Genomic DNA, 20,206 nt, shown 5'->3' with positions numbered 1-20,206 from the left:
TGCATTTTTACATATTGTTTAACTATAGTAAATTTTACATAATTAAACTCACTACATTTGAAAAAAATTAAATTGCCTTTCCACTATTAGATTTGCTTTTCTTATTATACGATCAACGCTAAAAGAATTGCATTAAAAGTCATAAGAGTATTTTCATTTCATATCATTTTTTAAATGCTGCTTTTTTTTGCATAAGACAACTAAATTATTGCATAGGGATTCCATGAGCCAGTGGATGTTTCCATGGGGTTACGCTCCAGCGAAAAGGTTGAAAAGCACTAATCTAAAGGGTTAAAATTTACAGTGAAATTGCAACTTTAAAAAATTCTTTGTTTGCTTATAATTATTTTTTTTACTGGACCATTTTTCATAATTTTTGGAATTTATACTAATTTCGGCATAACACGTAAGTATATAATAATGTTTTTCTCTGAAATGCATTTTTTTGAAGACACACTACAGTAAAGTTGCACCGAAAGTTTTAACATTGTCTAAATAATTTGATTGGCTTTCTGCCTGGAATTTGGCCAATTTATACATTGTTCAAAAATATTGTCTCTTCTTCTTTCCTATCAGAGTTCTGCCCAAGTTATTCCTGTGACAGCTGCGACGCCATACGAACGCCCGTATGTCGTCAGTTCCTCCCTAGCTCCATCTCGCTACAAGAACATCGCGAAAACTACCAGCTCCACTCAGAGCCAACTGCGGCCAGATGCGAAACCATTTGTACTGTCAAATCCGACGGAAGCGGAAGAACAAATGATCGAACCAGAACCAGAAAACGGAAATACTGATTCTTCAGAACTCTACACACTTTGGAATTTTCAACAAAGGTTTGTTATTAATTAGGAGTCGGTCTTTGTTCCTAATTGATTTATCTGTATTATATTCATGTCGTGAATTTCTTTAAAATTTAAAATGACTTACAAGATGTTGATGGGTAACACAAGGAGTAATCCGTAGTTCAATAAGAAGCCGTGTGTGAGTTCAAGTAAAAGGGTTGACGTTGTGCAGTCTTGGGGTTTTTATTTCTGTTGAGTATGTGAGAGTGAGGTTATGAGATGTAGTGTATGAAATCACACCCCTTCATTGTAAAGTGCCTCAGATGCAGAAGGATTTCTACTCTTATAATTTCTTTCCGCAAATTGTTTACCTTTGGAATTCTATTCATGCTCCCTATTTCCTTTTTTCTTTCTTTGAAAATTGTAATACTGCGTATGGGGCAGCCAAACCAGCTGCCAACATTGCCCTGTTTTTTATTGAAATCAACCAGGAGCTCTTTTTAGTATCCTTGCTGATTCTACCAACATATGTAAAAGCAATGTAATCAGATGCCTTGCTGCACAAATTCTCCACTTAAGAATTTATGTATATATCGCTTTTATTGACTAATTTTCAACCTTGAAGTATTATTATTTTTAGCTCTTTATATCAAGTGGCTTCATGTCATTTCTATTAAAAAAAAAATATTGCAGTGGATCTGGAAACTTGTTATTTGATTCTGATTAGCACTTTTTTTTTTATATCAATGTGCATGTTTTTTACATTATGAAAAAAAATGTATAGTTTGTTTAAATTTCTTATTGACAATCCTTATTCCAACAAGTAGGATTATTGCAAGAGATAATTTTAAATAATGAGCTTTAAAAAAAAAAAAGCTTGAAATATAAGAAATAAAACTTTTGTTAGTGATGAAAATTTTCCGGGTGTTGAGATTTTAGTAAATGATAGATATAATTGAAAACCTTAAATTGGAAAAGGAAAGGAGCTGAAGAAAACAGAAACTTGAAGATCAAAGATACTTCCATAAAATCAACTAAACTAACGATTTGCATAAAAGATGAAAAAAAAATGAAGTAGTAAAAATGAAAAATTATCAGAAGTTTTAAAAAAAAAAAAGTCAAAAGTTCGGTGTGAACTGAAGTTGCATGTTTTACAAAAGTGTACATTTTTTAATGTTTTTAATATTTTGTTTGGAATCTTTTTAAAGTTATTATTTCAACATAGATAATGATGTGAAAGAAGTTGTGTTTGAAGGCTATATCAATGCGGTTTGTGAGAAACACTGGACACGAATTAGCATAGAAAAAAATAATGACAATATTAGAAGGAATTTTCAATTATTTTACGTTTATTTGCCAACATAATGTGTTGTATAAGATGGTAGGTGCTGATGTCCCTAATTTTCTGGAGTAATATCTCTTCAGAGGAGAAAAGGAAAAAAAAACGTATACAACTCTTCGATGAGGCTTTCCTTTACTTGTTTTATTTTTTATTTATTTGTTTTTTTTTTCTGGAAGTTAGTGTTGTAGTTGGCTATGAAATCAATTTCAAGGATACGAGTTGTGATGGATATTAAGCATTGTTAGGAATTATTGTAGCTTTTTTTTTTTTTTTTTTTTTTTTTTTTTTAAATTGAGATTTATGTAAAATGTGAAGTTCAAATGTCACCAGAAAATGCAACACAGTCTTCTATTTTATGCTGGACACCCTTGTAAAGTTTTATTTAATCATTGTTTTGATATCATTACAAAATATTCTTATAATTTCTTTCAAAATTTTTTCCAGCTACATTTTATTTTCACTCTAAGAAAAAAAATCAAAGAAAAAACATGAGTTATCGCCTTTACTTGTTTGTTTATTTTCTTTTTGTGACTTGCACATTTTTTTTTTAATTTTGATACTTCAACCTTATAAAAATTATATAACTGATTTTTGACTTCTGCCAGGTTTATGCAACTAGTATTAAATGAAATGTTTTGTTTTTCTCTTATTAGTTTGCTTGATAAGGGTTCAGAGATAGCTCAATTAGCTCACAAGAATGAGAAAAATGAAGGGGAAAGACTCGATCTTGAACTCAGAACTATTGAACTGCAAATCACTTTGGTAAGTCTTTCTCTCTCTCCACTTTGGCAAATCTCAATCTCTCTCTCTCTCTCTCTCTCTCTCTCTCTTTCTCTGTCTGTCTGTTCTCTCTCTCTCTCTCTCTCTCTCTTTTCACTTTAGCAAGAGAGGGAGAGGGGCATGCTAAAGTAAGGAGGATGAGAAAGTGGAGGATGTCTTTCTCTCTCTTCACTTTTGCAAGTCTCTCTCTCTCTCTCTCTCTCTCTCTCTCTCTCTCTTCATTTGGCAAGTCTATCTCTCTCTCTCGCCCTCTCTTACTCTTTCTTCACTTTGGCATATTCCCTTTTTTTGCCCCCTTCTCATTCTGGTATCCCATCCTCCACTTTCTCATCCTCCTTACTTTGGCATGTCCCTCTCTTCCCTTTAAATTTGATATGCTCCTTCCCCCTTTTTATTTTAATTGTTCTCACTTTACGATGTCTTTTCCTTTTGGTTCTCCTTTCCTATTTCTGTTCTACTGAAAAATATTCTGGAATTTTCTTTTGAACTTTTCATCAACCAAACTTCTTTCTTTTTGCCATCAATGTTCAATCCCTGCTTTGCTTCAGTTGAAATGAATAGTTGTCCTTGAAAAAACCCTCTACCGGCTGGGCTTAGAACATTTTGGGGAATAGCTTATTCTCCGTGTGAGGCATGGGCTTGTGCAGTTTTAGGAGGTTAATCTCCCAGGCTTTACCTCTTTTCCCTTTGAGAAGGGGTTAGTTTATTGCTAATCGCCTAAGCCGCCCCAACTGGGGAATGCCGACACAGCTACTACTCGGGCAGTTTTAATTCAACTGGGGTGCTCTTTCTCTTGGGTGCTGGCTTCAAATGCCACTTCCTAACCTTGTGTCATATCTTCCTGCTGTTGGAATGAAATAAACAAAACTTCCTTTTTGGATAAGCTTTTAGGACTGACCTTTATTCCACATCTAAAATGAAAGGCATTGTCATGCTCAGCCTCCATTGGGGACTATGATAGCATGCACGTAACAATGAATGATGAAATGATAAAGAAAATGGTTTATTCGGTTTGTTTTTAAGGCCACTGGAGAAATGATTGGATCATTTTACCACTGCAGTAAGTAGCTGACTCTAAATGCAATCATTTATGTATATAAAAATCAAATCTATCGAAAGATGTAATACTGCTCCCACACCTGGGGAGGTGCCGTACAGTATAGAATCGACTTTTAAAATTTAACAGAAGGTGATCTCTTCTTTTTTATAAAACCCTTTTCTGACAGAAAAGACGTTACTGGTCTCTATATTCTATCGTTATTTCTATGAAAGGTGCTTGACTGAGCTCTAACGTTTTGTTCCTTCTTGTAAGACATTCACAGCAAGAACTTGACTTCCTACCACATCACAAAAACATTCTTTTCTCCTTCAAGGTGTCTAGCATCAGACAGCACACTAAATACACGTGCCTGATAAAACTCTACCGTTAACTTACAATGGTAATGCTCTTTTAGTTAATAATGGCAGAAGTTCCTTGAACCTTGTGTATCCCCTCCTCACTCTTGAAATCTTATTAGCACCTGCTCCACATGTATCACCGAGGTAATCGTGGGGAAAATAGAGAAGGCTTACCGCAAAGACGTGCTTGTGTCTGTTGTGCGGGCTGAGAAGGAAAAACGAAAAGGTCCAAGATGGCGACTGTGGTCTTTTAATGTCTGGCGTCGAACAGTTCTTGAAAAATCGCGTCTCGCACATGATTTTGAAGTTTGCCCAGGCACCTTAAAAGTATGTTGCTGAACGGAGTGCGCAGAAGCGTTCAGTCCTGTTTTTCCAAATTTGTTTATATTGGACTTGAAGGCAATGATATTGTAGTCGGTCAAGAAGCAAGCCAGCAGAACAGTGTTTCATAGGCGGGCGGTTCTAAGAAAGAAGGGTTCAGATCTGTGTAGGGCGAACAGCGTTGTGCGACTCAGACTTTTCTGATTCTCCGACTTATAAGAAAAAAAAGCTACACTCATTGCTCCGTGGATTCTTGTTTGGTTTGTAACACTACACCATACCTGCATAAATTTTTATTTTATATTTGTGAACAGTTCCGTATTATTTAAAGATTCAGTTGTTTTTAAGGTGAAAAAAATCATCCATTAGTAACAAGAAAACTTTATTTTTTCTTTCAATTTTTTGAACAAATTTAATTAATTTACTTTTTTCTTTGATTAAATGTGATTAATTTTCTTGCAGCAAACACAACCAGCTTCTGCTGGTAGCATCTCCAATGGAGAACAGAATCCCAATGTTAAAGTTGCATCAGCTACGGCTGGTACTTTGGCAACCAATCCAGTCATTGGGACTACAAAAAAAGAAATGGATTCAAAGGTATGTAAATATTTTTTTCTATTTACTCTTTTTTTATTTTGTATTATTATTTTTTTAATTATTTTTTTTTTTATCAATTTTTTCACTTTTTATTTTAATTTTATTATTTTTATTTTTCATTTTATTCTTTTAGTTTTATTTTTTATTTATATGTTTTCATTTTATTTTTTATTTTATTTAAAAAGATTTTTTTGTATTTTTATCATTTTTATTTTTTTATTTAATTAGATAAATTATTCTTTAATTAAATAATTGTTCCTTGTATTAAAATTTTAAAAAATTTTGTTTTTATTCTCTTATTCTTTATTTCTTTAGTTTTTGTTTTAAAATTTTATCTAATGGCATGGCATATGTTAATGCCAAGACAGATCTATTTGAAAATACTCAATTTAAATTTGCATTCAAGTATATAAGGACATATTCTTCCTCTTCCTTTACCCTTTTCTTTCCCACCTACCTATTATCACTCCTTTCCTTCTACCCCCCCACCCAACCCTTTTTCCCTTTTCCTCTTTTTTAATAAAATTATAGACAGTTGTAGATCTGTTCAACTATCCCCCTATACCTTGACTAGTTCTTCTCATTTGATAAAGCCCTATTGGATTGAAGTAAAATTATAAGATCAAGCTAAGTTTTTTTTGTTTGTTTTTTTTTTAACTTTTATGTATGCTCTGCTATGCATTGAGCTCTTCCACTTGAAATTTCATTAAAAAAAATTACTCTATCCTTTACAGATTAATAATATGTATATATATATATATATATATATATATATATAGTAAGTTTCGAAAATATATATGGTAACTAAGCTACATTGAATTTTCCGTATTTCATCCTCATAAGAATTTGTCAGGCATCAGGCTACCTAATTCTATTTATGTATTGAGCACTGTCTAAATAAACGCTGAAAATAGATACATAAAATTTTATGTTGATACATAAAGCACTAGCTGGATGCCCGGTGTTGCCCAGTCATACAATATGCTTAAACATGATATTTTAATGTCTGCAGATTGTGCATGTATTATTATAGAATCAATCCTCTATTAGAAAATTATAAATTGCGAGGAATAATTTGCCCAGTGGACTAATTCGCAAAAACATTATCCCTAAATACGTTCCAAAATGGCAATATACCTTGTTTGGGAATGAAAAAGATTTTTTTTTAAATTATAAGCAAAAGGCAATGTTGCTGTGTCGATGGAGAGTAAAAGCAAGGGACATATAATGAGCAGAAAGAGATTATTACTTATTTTATTTTTAACTCTATTTACAAATTGACCTTTTATGGATCATGTGCATGTTTTTCGTTTTCTTTTTTACTATGTGTGTTTGCTTGTATAAAATTATTTTTATTTATTAAAAAATTCTTAAGAAAAAAAAATACTTAAAAATGTCCATTTAACAACTCAACAGACTATTACTCGGAGAGATTGTTACATCTCCAAGGTGAAAAATATGATTAATAAAAAGAAAGTGTTTGATGAAGCCCCGTTCTTTCAAGATAAAGAAACATCTCTATTAAAGAATTTTATAAACTTTTATCGTTTGGCTTTCTTTAAAAAAATTTTAATATTCATTCATAAGATATTGAAGAAAAATAGGTGCCACCTTATTTAAAAAAAAAAATTTTATGTTTACTTTTATTTTCTGTTTAGAAGATGAAAAGCTTGCGTATGGCTCTTGAAGCCCAGCGTAAGGAGACAAACATTTTGAACAAGAAGAAAAAACAGGAACAGCAAGATCGCCAATATGCTGAGAAATTGGTCATTGAAGAATTGGCACAGAAAGTCAAAGGTCAGTCAGGTTGGAATGTTAAATATTTGAAATAAGATTTTATTGTTTCAGACTTTTTTTTTAGCAATAATTTAGTTTAGCATTGGAAACAAAAATCGGATATTTATGTCATTCATTTAATCAGTGAAAATCCTATTTCAAACCTTTTGAAAAACAACCAACAGTGGATTATTACAAATTTGTTTTTATTGGAAAAGTGGTTTTGAAAAAATTTTCTACAATTAAAATTCTTGAAATCTAAATAATTATTTACTCGTTCGTATGCCCAGTATCACAAAAAAAAAAAAAAAAAAATCATTATTGCAAACATTAATGAGAAATGAATTACCTCCTTTATTGTTGCTCTTCATCAGTAAAAAATCATTAAAACCATTTCCTCTTCAAAAATTTTCAAAAAAAGAAGATCATCGTAAACATTAATGATAAACGAATTACCTCCCTTTATTGTTGACTTCATCAGTAAAAAATCATTAAAACCATTTCCTCTTCAAAAATTAAAAAAAAAAAAAATTATCGTAAACATTAATGATAAACGAATTAGCTCCCTTTATTGTTGCACTTTATCAGTAAAAAATCATTAAAACCATTTCCTCTTCAAAAATTAAAAAAAAAAAAAAAAAAGTGTCTGTTTACTGTTTGAAATTGTTTTTATTTTATAATTGAAAAAACATGTTATATTGAGGAAACTAATTTTTTTTTTAATTATAGTTTCCTTTTAAAATTAAAAAAAAAATGTGTAAGTGAATTGACATCTATTCCTTTATAATTTATATAAAAAATTCACAAAAAAAAACAATGTTGTGTGTTGAATTTCAATTATTTTTAGCTTTAAAAGGGTTAAAAAAAAAAAAAAAGAATTTGCTAAAAAATTGTTTTAAATTCATCGGTTGTTTTATTTTATTTTTTATTCATTTTATGTGTTTGAAAAATTTTCAACTATTGTGGAATTTTCATAGTTTCTGCTAGTTAATATCATTTTACTAATCCAATTTTTCATCTCTATATATATAAAGTTAGGTGTGTGTGTGTATACATATATATTTCTGTTTAAAGGATTCACTGTTACATTAATGAACTAATTATGAATTTTAGAATACATTTGTTAGGCATAAATTATTGTAATGCAGGCTATATTAGTTTAATTTTGGCAAAGGAAGTTCTAGCACTTTGTAAAAATTTAGATACGTGTGATTTTTGTGAAATATTAATATCTATTAGACATTAATTAATAAAAAGTTTCCAAATGTAATTTTTGGGAGGAGTTTTTTAAAGGATTTTCAGTAGGTGTAATATTCCATTTGAAAATTCAGATATTTCGGATTTGCATTGGATATTGTCATAAATTATCAATTAAGCCAAGATTCCCTGAATTTCAGTTCCTTATTAAGACCTCTTTAAGCTTTAACCTTAAACTTTGGTCTTTTTTTTAACCAAATCATGCAATAGATTTGGATCAAAACTGGAATATGGATTTTAAACATAAGGTTTAGTATCATATTTTGATTTTAATCTTATGGGGGGACATGAAAGTGTTGCAGAACTGTTATGTTTAGAGAATTAACATTTTTACTTGTCTTGGGACGGGTACTTATGGAATTTAAGAAAAAAATTTTTTTTAATTTCAGTAAAAAGACATCTGAGCAATAGTAATTAGGTCCAATGGTTGTAATCTAATTTTTCTTATTGATTGATTTAATCGTCTTTCAATGTTTGATTTTTTTCTTTTTTTTATTATTATTTTTCTTTTTCAGATTCCACAGGGGATAATTTCATAAGCAACACGGAACAAGAAGCGTTGGTGGCGGCCGGTGGATCCCTGAATTAGCGTTGGGGTATTGCCATGGCAATCAATGTCTACTAAGTTATGAAGACGGCTTGAATTTCAGTCATTGATTGCCACTGTCTGTGTTTGGATTTGGCATTTGCGGCAGAAAAGGATGGAGAGGGACGGGGGGGGGGATTAAAACGCCACTAACTTTATCCGATTATAACACAAAATGCAAAATAGCCAGATGCAAATGTAAACAGTTTGACTTTTTTTGGCAAATGATTCTGTTAAATTTTGACGCTGATTCTGATTACTGATGAACATATTTTTGGCTAAATCCGCCTTTACGACTCCGGATAAGAAACTCTTTTCTTTGTTCTTTGGAACATTGTTTTAGCCTAACGCCATTGCATTTGTTGCCGTCGCTGTTAAATGGCAACAGAGGATTGACTATTTGATATTAAACCGCATTTTTATCCAAATGCATTATTTCTAACCCCGACTGTGTGCGTGCACACACATTAAATCATAAATGGTTGCTGTGGCAACTTCATATAAGAACGTTATTGCTCAGTAGAGAATAATGACGTCACTTGTTCCTTTACGAAGGAACAATTTAAATGAGTGTCAGTTGACATCTTTTTAATTTGTTTATCGTCTATTGCCTTGTCATCCATCTGATTTATGCCATTACGTATATTGCTGCCTATATCACCATGATAGGTCCAATCGACCAATCCTGTTAGTGGATTTAAAAAAAAAAAAAATCTTTTAAAGATTCCTATCATTTTTGTAGTGCATATAAATCATGCGCAGCATTTGCTTTCAGAATGCTGGTCGCAGAAATTGGGGATGCTTGACGATTGCAAGGCTACGGAAAGAAAGCAGCGTCGTCTTAGTTTTTAGATGGACTGATTTTTTGAGAGGTGTTGAATACTCCAACATTCTAAGACTCTTAGAATCTTCGTACATTTCCGAAGCAAGTATTTTTTTATTTTAAAATTTTACTTTATACATTGTACGAAAATGGGTGCCGCCATCTTGGCTGCTTCTGTATGGGACTAGACTAGTACATAAAGTGCAATATTTTGACGTTTTTGGTTAGGGTGCATTCACAGTGCACCCTAACCACAAACATCAAAATAACGCATTCCTTATTATGTTGCTGAATTTTTTAGATGAGGATTGATAATTCGTATCGTTTGGATTATTCAAACTACTCTTTTCATCTTGAATATTATTTTCACAACGTTTCGGTTGATGTAACTTCCGCCCTTCTTCAGGTGTATCTTGTCGAACTCTGGAATCTTTCTGTTGAATTCTGGACTCTGCACAGAATTTAGAACGGAACTCTTTATTTAATTCACAAGGATATCATGCTCTCATTCCAGTCAGCCATGACCAGATATAAGTAATTCGCAATTGTATTTTGAGCGTTACCCGCACTGAGGATTTTACCTTCAACCTCTAGAAGAGTATAATTTACAATTGAATTTTACCAAGTACTTTATCCGTCTAAAATTTGTGTAGAGTTCTGATTTCGACAGACTCCCCGAGTTCGACAAGATACACTTAACGCAGGTCAAAAGGTACATCGACTGAAACGTTGCAAAAATACCGCTCAAGATAAAAACGGTATTCTGAATAATCCAAATAATAGGAATGCACTTATTATCAATATTTCATGCACCATCAACTATAATGAACGTACTATCATAGTTTAATACAGACATTAATTGAAAAAAATTTTATCATATAAAATTAAAAATAAAAAAAAAAACACAAAACTTGTGTTTCCTCTTAAAGCATTGATATTCGAAGAGCTGACGACTATTTGCAGAAAAGACTGTGAACATTGGCTTATTTAAAAAATGAGACCCATTTTTTGTTTTCATGGGAGTTGGTTTTGAAGAATCTATGAAAAGCTCTCATCAGTCGTTTTCTCTATCGTCGCTGTAATTTTAAACAGCATTTTGTGTTTCATGTTTATTACTAAAACAATCTACCATTATATGGCCGTTCTTCTCATCGCCATTTTTAAAGATGGTGTTTCTAACTGTGTATCATTTAGAGCAGTTTTAAAATGTTTGTCATTTGTCGTCATCACTGTTGTTAGAAAGTGCTCAATTTATTAGCATAGATTATCAAGTCACAGTAGAAAAAGGGAAAAGCATTTTGTATTCTATTCAAGTGTGTCTTTTTGCTTTTTCTCATTATCTTCCTCTTTTCTCTCTTTCCTTCCTATTTCTCCTCTTTTTCTCTTTCTCCTCCTCTATCTTCCCCCACCTTTCTCTCTCCCTTTTTTCTTCCCCACTCTTTCCCTCCTTTCTCTTCCCCATTCTCTTTTCTCATCCACTTCCTTTCTCTTCATCCTCTTTTCTCCCCCTCCTCTTTTCTCTTCCCCTTTCCCTCTCCTCTTTTCTCTTCCCCTTTCCCCCTCCTCTTTTCTCTTCCCCTTTCCCCCTCCTCTTTTCTCTTCCCTTTCCCCCCTCCTCTTTTCTCTTCCCCTTTCCCCCCTCCTCTTTTCTCTTCCCCTTTCCCCCCTCCTTTATTCTCTTCCCCTTTCCCCCTCCTCTTTTCTCTTCCCCTTTCCCCCCTCCTCTTTTCTCTTCCCCTTCCCCCCTCCTCTTTTCTCTTCCCCTTTCCCCCCTCCTCTTTTCTCTTCCCCTTTCCCCCTCCTCTTTTCTCTTCCCCTTTCCCCCTCCTCTTTTCTCTTCCCCTTTCCCCCTCCTCTTTTCTCTTCCCCTTTCCCCCTCCTCTTTTCTCTTCCCCTTTCCCCCTCCTCTTTTCTCTTCCCCTTTCCCCCTCCTCTTTTCTCTTCCCCTTTCCCCCTCCTCTTTTCTCTTCCCCTTTCCCCCCTCCTCTTTTCTCTTCCCGTTTCCCCCCTCCTCTTTTCTCTTCCCGTTTCCCCCCTCCTCTTTTCTCTTCCCGTTTCCCCCCTCCTCTTTTCTCTTCCCGTTTCCCCCCTCCTCTTTTCTCTTCCCGTTTCCCCCCTCCTCTTTTCTCTTCCCGTTTCCCCCCTCCTCTTTTCTCTTCTCATTTCCCCCCTCCTTTTTTCTCTTCCCGTTTCCCCCCTCCTCTTTTCTCTTCCCGTTTCCCCCCTCCTCCTCTTTTCTCTTCCCGTTTCCCCCCTCCTCTTTTCTCTTCTCATTTCCCCCCTCCTTTTTTCTCTTCCCCTTCCCCCCTCCTCTTTTCTCTTCCCCTTCCCCCCTCCTCTTTTCTCTTCCCCTTTCCCCCCTCCTCTTTTCTCTTCCCCTTTCCCCCCTCCTCTTTTCTCTTCCCCTTTCCCCCCTCCTCTTTTCTCTTCCCCTTCCCCCCTCCTCTTTTCTCTTCCCCTTTCCCCCCTCCTCTTTTCTCTTCCCCTTTCCCCCCTCCTCTTTTCTCTTCCCCTTTCCCCCCTCCTCTTTTCTCTTCCCCTTTCCCCCCTCCTCTTTTCTCTTCCCCTTTCCCCCCTACTTTTTTCTCTTCCCCTTTCCCCCCTCCTCTTTTCTCTTCCCCTTTCCCACCTTTCTCTTTTTTCTCTCTCTCCCACCTTTCATCCCTTTTTCTTCTCCCTCCATTGCCTCCTTCTCATCCACCTCATCTTCTCATCCTCCTTTTTAAAAAGAACAAAAGATGAACACAATTATCGATTCATAAATATAATCTCATTTATTCATGTTTTATTGAAATTCAAATACACCAACTGACAATTCTATACTGTCGCTCGAGGGAGAGAACCGACTGCCACTTCAGAGACGAAAAGAATGTTTTTAGTTTTTACATTAAAAAACAAAACAAACATTAATGACAAAAAATAAGAAACAAAAAATCTGTTTGATTTTCTAAAACAGTTTTTTTGTTTCCTCTTTGCAAAATCGATTGCAAATTCAAGAAATGATCTTTAGTTTTTTAGTTTTAAAACTTTCATTTTGCACTCTAGTTAAAAAAAAAATTATTTTTGATTTCTTTTTTAAATGTTTTGATTTTTTTTTAAAGAAAATCTTGATTTGAAAAGTGTGGAGATTTCTTTTCATTTTTTTTTTTTTTTTTCATCGTTTTTTTCTCAAAATGAAGGCAGTTGAGTTGATGACAATAACTTTAGGCAAAAACAGAAAGCAAAAACTCAAATTAGAGTTTTTGTTTCAATCATTTTCTATGGAACATCTTTTTTTTTTCTTTTTTTTATGTTGGAAATCAGTAAAAAAAATTTATTTCTAAAACCAACAGAAAATGAATAAATAAATAAACATTGGGGAAAAAAATTATTTTTTATTCAAAAAATAAATCTCAGTTTGTCTATTTTCTTAGTTTTTGTAATCGTTTATTAATATTTTATTATGTAGTAGTATGAACACTGTTTATGTATATACTGAAAAATATATATGTAATATTTTATATGTATATGAAATAGTAATTATATATATGTGTCTGTGTGTATATGATTACATAGGAAATATATATATATTACTGCAATAATTATATATATATAATATATGTTATTACATATGAAATATTAATATATATAAATTATATAGTACATAAAATATAATTTATATCTTAATACAATAATTATATATGATATATATGTGTACATTATCACATATGAAATATTTATATATTACTACAATAATTATATATATATTGCTACATGAAATTGTAATATATATATATTACTACAATAACTATGGATAATAAAGATGTGTATATTATTACACATGAAATATAATTTATATATTACTATAATGATTATATATGTATATTACTACCTATGAAATAGTAATATATATTTATATATAATGATTATGTATAATATATATATTATTATATATAACAATAATTATATATAATATATATGTGTATATTACATTTGAAATATAATTTATATATTACTACAATAATTATATATATATATATATATATATATTACTACATATGAAATAGTTATATATATATAACAATAATTATATATGTGTATATTATTACATTTTAAATATAATTTTAATATTACTATAATAATATATATTGTTACTTATGAAATAGTAATATATATATATATATATATATATATATATATATATATATATATATATATATATATATATATATATATATATGTGTGTGTGTACATTATAATACTGTGGATATGGAAAAATAAGACCAGTGCTCAGTTATGTTTGTAAGAACATAATCTATTTTTTATCTTATATGATATTATACAATAATTTTGATCAGCCATCGATATCTTCAGCTTCACAATGGCATGTGAAATTTCACCAGATGGGTTAAAGGAATCACATATTGTTTTTCGATCCGTGGCTTAAAATACATAATATTTAGCTTACTAATTGAAGAACAGCCCATTGGACAAAATTTAACATGCCACTTTTCATGTGTGGAGCTGAATGTATTGATAGCTGATCAAATTATATACTATTATATTAAATATATATATAATCATATGGCTTTTATGGTTTGTCCATTTAGTTTTGTGAAATAACTTTCTTTGTAAACATTTTTTATCAAAATGTAAAATTAAATCTTAAAAATTGAAACCTTCCCTCCTCCTCTTAAAAGAAGTAGTCTCCGTTTTGCAGTAGTGTTTTTTTTTTCATTTTTAAGAAAAATGCTTAAATATTAAAATACTTCTTGAAAAGAAGTCACTTGTTTTATTCAGTGAAAATTTTTCTTTTGAAGAATGCAAGATGGCTGCAGTTATTTGTGTTTCTCTTCATTTTCTGTTTGACATTCAAAATATTCCAGAAATAATTTTTTTTTTTTTTTTTTTGTGAAAATAGGAAAAAAAATTGTATTTTTTTTTTCTTTGCACTAAAAAAATCCAATATTTACTTTTGGAACATGTTTCTTTTAAAAGTATATATATATATATATATGTGATGGACTCTGGTTTCAACACTGTTCACCAAACCACGCATCAGCACTTATAGTCATGACATAAAATAAAAAGAGTTTCCATGGTGGAATTGCATGTTGTTTCAGTTTAATTATATGTTAGCAGTACAGTGTAGTATATATATAAAAAAAAAAATTGTGTTTTTTAGGAATAAAGTTTCATTAAAAAACAATATTTTTAAAAAATTAAATTTTAAACATGAAAAAAAGAAAACCAAATAAATGTCCAGAATTCGGCCTAATTAAAAAAAAAGATACAGAAAAATCTTTGATGTACGTACTTGTCACCGAACAAAAATGTCATATTCCAGAAATCATGTAAATTGATCAGATAGTTTTCATTTTTTTACTAAGAAAATCAAATTTTAATGACTAAGCGAGGATGGTGTATATCAGTCTGCCATATTTAATAAATAAAGACAATAATTCTTATTTGAACGACCGAAATCAAAATCAGCCGTGTAACGGTTATAAATTACTATTTATCGCTAAAACTAATTTAAGTGATTTTCTGTATAAAAAAAACTACTTTGTTTGATTGTTGCAATATGACACTTTTGCTCCATAACAATATAACATATACATCATAAATATTTTTTATATTTTGTTTTTTAGGTTTAATTTTGAATCCCTCACCATAGCAAAAGTTAATGCTTACCATAATACATAAAATTTTCCCCTAAAAAGAAGGCAGGTAAATAGACGTATATAAGTCAACCTTTTTCTATTATTCGGATTTGAGGAGAATCGCAAAAAAAAAAAAAGAAACTCATTGCCATTATTATTCAAAACATCTTTTATACATTAACTAAATTTACTTCAGCAGCATAATATCACTTTGTACAGTTCTCTAGTTATAATACTTAAAAAAAATTTTTTAAGTAATAAACATCTCATTGCTGTAAACACAAACCGCTTTACATTTATTCATATTGAATAAACATTAACATTTTGATACAAATTCATCTTTTAAACATGACAGAAAAGAAAAAAAATAAATCAATTTCATTGGGTTATTGTGGGGAGGTGGGGTGGGGCCATAAAGGGGCAGAATATTATTGCAGTAACAACTGTCCTGCCACCATAACCAAGAAAAGAGAACCCTCCCCCTCATCATTGGCATTTCTGAATCCTATTGAATTGCTAAATATTTCTCCACTGCATAAAACAGACTATTTGTTATAAAATAATTGTTGAATAATAAAGTATGACCAATTAATGAAGCAACTTTGTGCACAGCATTATGCAAATTAGTTAACTTTACTATTGAGATCACTTATAACAGATAGGGCGCTGCTATTGTGTAAACTTAAAATAATATTTGTTTAGCTCACTGTTAGGAGTAAGAGAAATGAGCTGAACTTCAGCATTTATTTGGCAATAAAATCATGTGAGCATTAATACCTTTATTTTTACATTTGTTGATAGAATTTAACTTTTTTCTAGAATCTGCATTTTTTTTAAAAAAATTATGCATCAAAATCACTTTTCGAATTTTTGCACAATCACAAATTAATCATTGTGACATATTTTTTTCATCACTACACTCTTTCATCCCCTTTCTTCTCTTTTCTCTCTCTCTCTCATATATATATATATAATGACAAAAGGTCTATATTCCAAATATCAACATATTGGTCATCTTACCAGTTAATTTCGTTCAGTATGTTAAAATGTTCAATTCTTGACGGCACCTGTTTCTATAGCGCAGAACCAATCATATAATTATCTCAGTTTTTTAATATTGTCTGCATGACTCTTCAGAAGAATAAGGACGCATAAACTTTAAAAAGAAAATAAAAACAATATGGACATGATTACATAAATCCGAAAAAAGTAGTTGCAATTGTGTTTTATGATATTTACGCCATCTTATATAAATCTTTAACAAAGCAACTATATATATAATACCCCTCCTATGTTGTTCTTATTTTTAATTATTATTCACCATTGTATCCTATTCCTTCATTCTCATTTCATATCTTTATATAAGCCAGTTTTTTTTTCTATATTTGCATTTTGTATAATTCTGGCCTGTCTCCTTTTCTGATAAGAAGCATTTAGCTTCGAAATGCCATGGTTTAAATAGGTTTTTTTTTTTCTTAATGTTCTCCTTTATTTTCCTTATTGTTCTGATATAATAAAGTTATATATAACTTTATTATTCCTCATCTTTAATTTTAATTCTACATATACAGTAGAACCTTGGGATACAACATTAAAAATTAGTAACAAAATACAGTACAAAATACAGATGCACATGTATATAATCAAATAACATTATAAATAACACTGTAAGGCAGAGCAAATACTGTAACCAGAAAAAAAAAGTATCCTAGTGCCACCGTATCCCAGGTTTCTATCTTTGTTTTAATTTTCTTATTTTGTTTTTGTTGGGGATGGGGCATTCTACCGGATGCCAAACATTCTCCCATTAGTTTAGTTACTCCAACCGAGAGTGATTAATTGATGATTGCGTTAAATTTGAAACTGATTTTGGAGCTGTTAAAACTGTCAATACAGAAATAATTTTTGGTTAGAATTGAAACTTATAGAAAAAAAGTCAAGTATTATTTGTTTGTTTCTTCCTTAAAAAATTATTTAATGGCTGTCTTTTACTGTTGCAATGAACGTGTGTTTCTCCATGGATTTCTAAGTTTCTTCATACAACTGCCCTGACCACTATACATTATATATTACGACCCCTCTCCACCTCTATCTTGATTTAAATAAAATTTTTAAAAATTACGATAATTAAAACGATACAACTTTGTAAAATCATTGATTCTTTCTTCCCAGAACCATTTTTTTTTTTTTAATAAAGATAACAATTAAAATAAGTTTTTTTTTTTTTTTTTTTTTATACAAAAATATAAAAATTAATAAGAAGAATCTTGTCTTATGTCTGCATCCTAAGTAATGGAATAAGCAACTGTTGAGAAGGCATAAATTTAAATCTATTTCTGGAATTAAAAATCCCTTTTTTATATATAAATTAAAAAATTTTTCTGCTGGCTGTGATTTCTCATCAAATATTAAAAAAAATATATATTTTAAACATTTTGTTGGTTAGAGAGGTAGTGGGGGCCACACTTAGTGGTAAAAGAAACTTTTAAAAAATCTTTTCATCAAATTTTTGTTGGATTTCAAAAATGTAAAATAAATAAATTAAAAAAAAGCCTAAACAACTTTCAATTATTTTCCTTGAATCAATTTTTGCATAGAAAGAAAAAAAAAAATAGGAAAACCTTCATCCAAATATGAATCATCTCATGATAAAAATAATTTTTTTTAATCTGTTTTTTAGAAATTGATATATTTGCTTGATTTTAACACATAACACCAAAATAAAACTGATCACCAATTGGATAATTTTTTTTCAGATTATTTTTTTATTTTTGTATTTTTTTTAACATATTAAAAAAAAACGTTTCTTCCTGCCTGCCTTCAAAGAAACAAACTTTGTAATCCTTCCAGTATTTACAGAACTAGTCCTGATGATTGTAAGAAAATCCAGAGTAGTAAGAAATGGACAAAGTAGTTTATAAAAGCTCTTTTTTTTTTTTTTTTTTTTTTTTTTTTCCAAGTTGTAAACTGCTTTAACCATTTCCGGGACTGGCTCTGGATTCCCTGATCAATACTCAGGACTGACTCCATAACTACTGAAATTCTGTAGATACTCATTAATTACAAGTACTCTTTTATGTTGTGCGTAAGAACAGACTTGAATTAATCCCATTGACTCGACTCTCGCCCCCCCCCCCTCATATATTGAACAAAAGAGAAAAAAGGGGTTCAGTGTTGACCATTTTGTCCATCTGTATTCCCCACCACCCCAATCCCACCTTTTATTATTTTTATTTACTGCAAAAAAGTAAGTGTTGGTGCTGCCGTCGCTGACATCAATTTTATCTGGTGTCTCGGATTTGTTTTTGCTTTTCTTGTGTGTTTCTCAAATTGTAAGATTTTGCAAATCCATGAAACAATTTGGTGCCACAATTCTGATGATTATTAATTAGTCCTACGAGTTCACTCAACTGAGTGCGTATGTTGTGGGTACGCCCTGACAACCCTCATCTCTTTTTTTTTCTGTCTGCACTCTTGATTAGTGAAACTAAAACGAGTAATGAAATGGTTTTATCAATTTTCCTTTTATATATTTATAATATATATATATATATATATACATACACACACACACATGTATCTATATATATATACACACACAAATGTACATATGTATCTATGTGTATGTATGTATATATATATATATATATATATACGCACACACGTATCTATATATATATATATATATACGCACACACGTATCTATATATATATATATATATATATACGCACACACGTATCTATATATACATACATATATATGTGTGTGTTTATACATATATATCTATATATATCTAGATTATGTGTGTATCTGTATACATATATATATGATATATTATATATATATATATATATATTATTTTTTGTATTAAATTTTCTATGTATATTACATAATCTTGTATGTAAAGCTGTGCATGTTTGCACTTCTCTCTATTCTGGGGCTTCTTTATTATCGTGTAAAGGACTTTTGCACTTTATGACCTTGTCTCCTTTTTGACGAAAGTTTTTTGTCCATATTTGTTCACATTGAAAGAAAGAAAGAAAAACGAATGAAACACGATTAATTGTGTGAAAAGAAAAAAAAAATGCCTCTTTTTATTTATTTATTTTTTCCATTCATTTGTTTTAAAACCAAACCAAATCAAACTTTGTGATATTCACAGAGAAAAAAAAAAAAATTTTCGGCTTGAGATTTTTGGCAACAGAAAAGAACATTTCCTTTCCAATTCCACACCTTGACTTTCAAAAATAAAATTGGGGTATTTGTGGAAACAGATCCCTTGTTTGAGCTTGATTTAAAAAAAAAAAAAAAAAAACATGGTGAAACAATTTTTGGTTCTTGCCCACCTGTCTCCTCTATCTTAAAAAAATTCAGTAGAACCCCGGGATACAGCATCAATCCATTCCGGGATTGGTGAAGTGGTCATATGGCGGGGCCAAACAAAATTTTATGCGGTACATATTAAAAATTAGTAATAAAATACAGTACAGTATATAAATACACATGTATTTAATCAAATAGCATTATAAATAACACCATTAGGCAGTGCAAATATCGTAACCCAAGGCCAAAAAAAACATTGTATTCCACATCATAACCTGAAAACAACGTATCCTAAGTCTACTGTGTCCCGGAGTTCTACTGTATCATATTCCAAAAACCATGTAAATTGATCAGGTAGTTTTATTTTTAAGTAAGAAAATTAAATTTATGAATAATTGAAGACTGACTGTCCCACATTGCCCTTTCACAAATAATCTCAAGAAACCTTCAAACTAAGATTTATGTTGTAATGTTTACAAATTTTCATTAATCGCTTAAAAATTATTTTCTGTGCTTCTATATTATAACGAAAAAAAATATTGAATTTTAAGTAAAACAAATCGTACCTATGTAATTAT

The 20,206-nt window shown here is 30.8% G+C and overlaps 1 protein-coding gene across 2 annotated transcripts in view; it reads left to right on the top strand.

The window, feature by feature from the left end:
* The window catches only part of LOC145247960 (uncharacterized), a 106,804-nt gene extending 96,232 nt beyond the window's left edge, over positions 1-10,572 (top strand). For both annotated transcript variants that reach the window (XM_080109607.1, XM_080109608.1), the window contains exons 15-19: positions 577-833; positions 2,778-2,886; positions 5,086-5,220; positions 6,879-7,017; positions 8,769-10,572. In XM_080109607.1, coding sequence (XP_079965733.1) covers positions 577-833; positions 2,778-2,886; positions 5,086-5,220; positions 6,879-7,017; positions 8,769-8,842 — 714 coding nt within the window. In that variant the 3' untranslated portion in view covers positions 8,843-10,572. The remainder of the gene's footprint in view (positions 1-576; positions 834-2,777; positions 2,887-5,085; positions 5,221-6,878; positions 7,018-8,768) is intronic.
* The last annotated feature ends 9,634 nt before the right edge of the window (positions 10,573-20,206 follow it).

This window comes from Euprymna scolopes, chromosome 26, assembly GCF_053919585.1.
Source record: "Euprymna scolopes isolate OS-2025 chromosome 26, ASM5391958v1, whole genome shotgun sequence".
In the NCBI taxonomy this organism is placed as follows: Eukaryota; Metazoa; Mollusca; class Cephalopoda; order Sepiida; family Sepiolidae; genus Euprymna; species Euprymna scolopes.
This window is presented reverse-complemented; position numbering and strand designations above follow the sequence as displayed.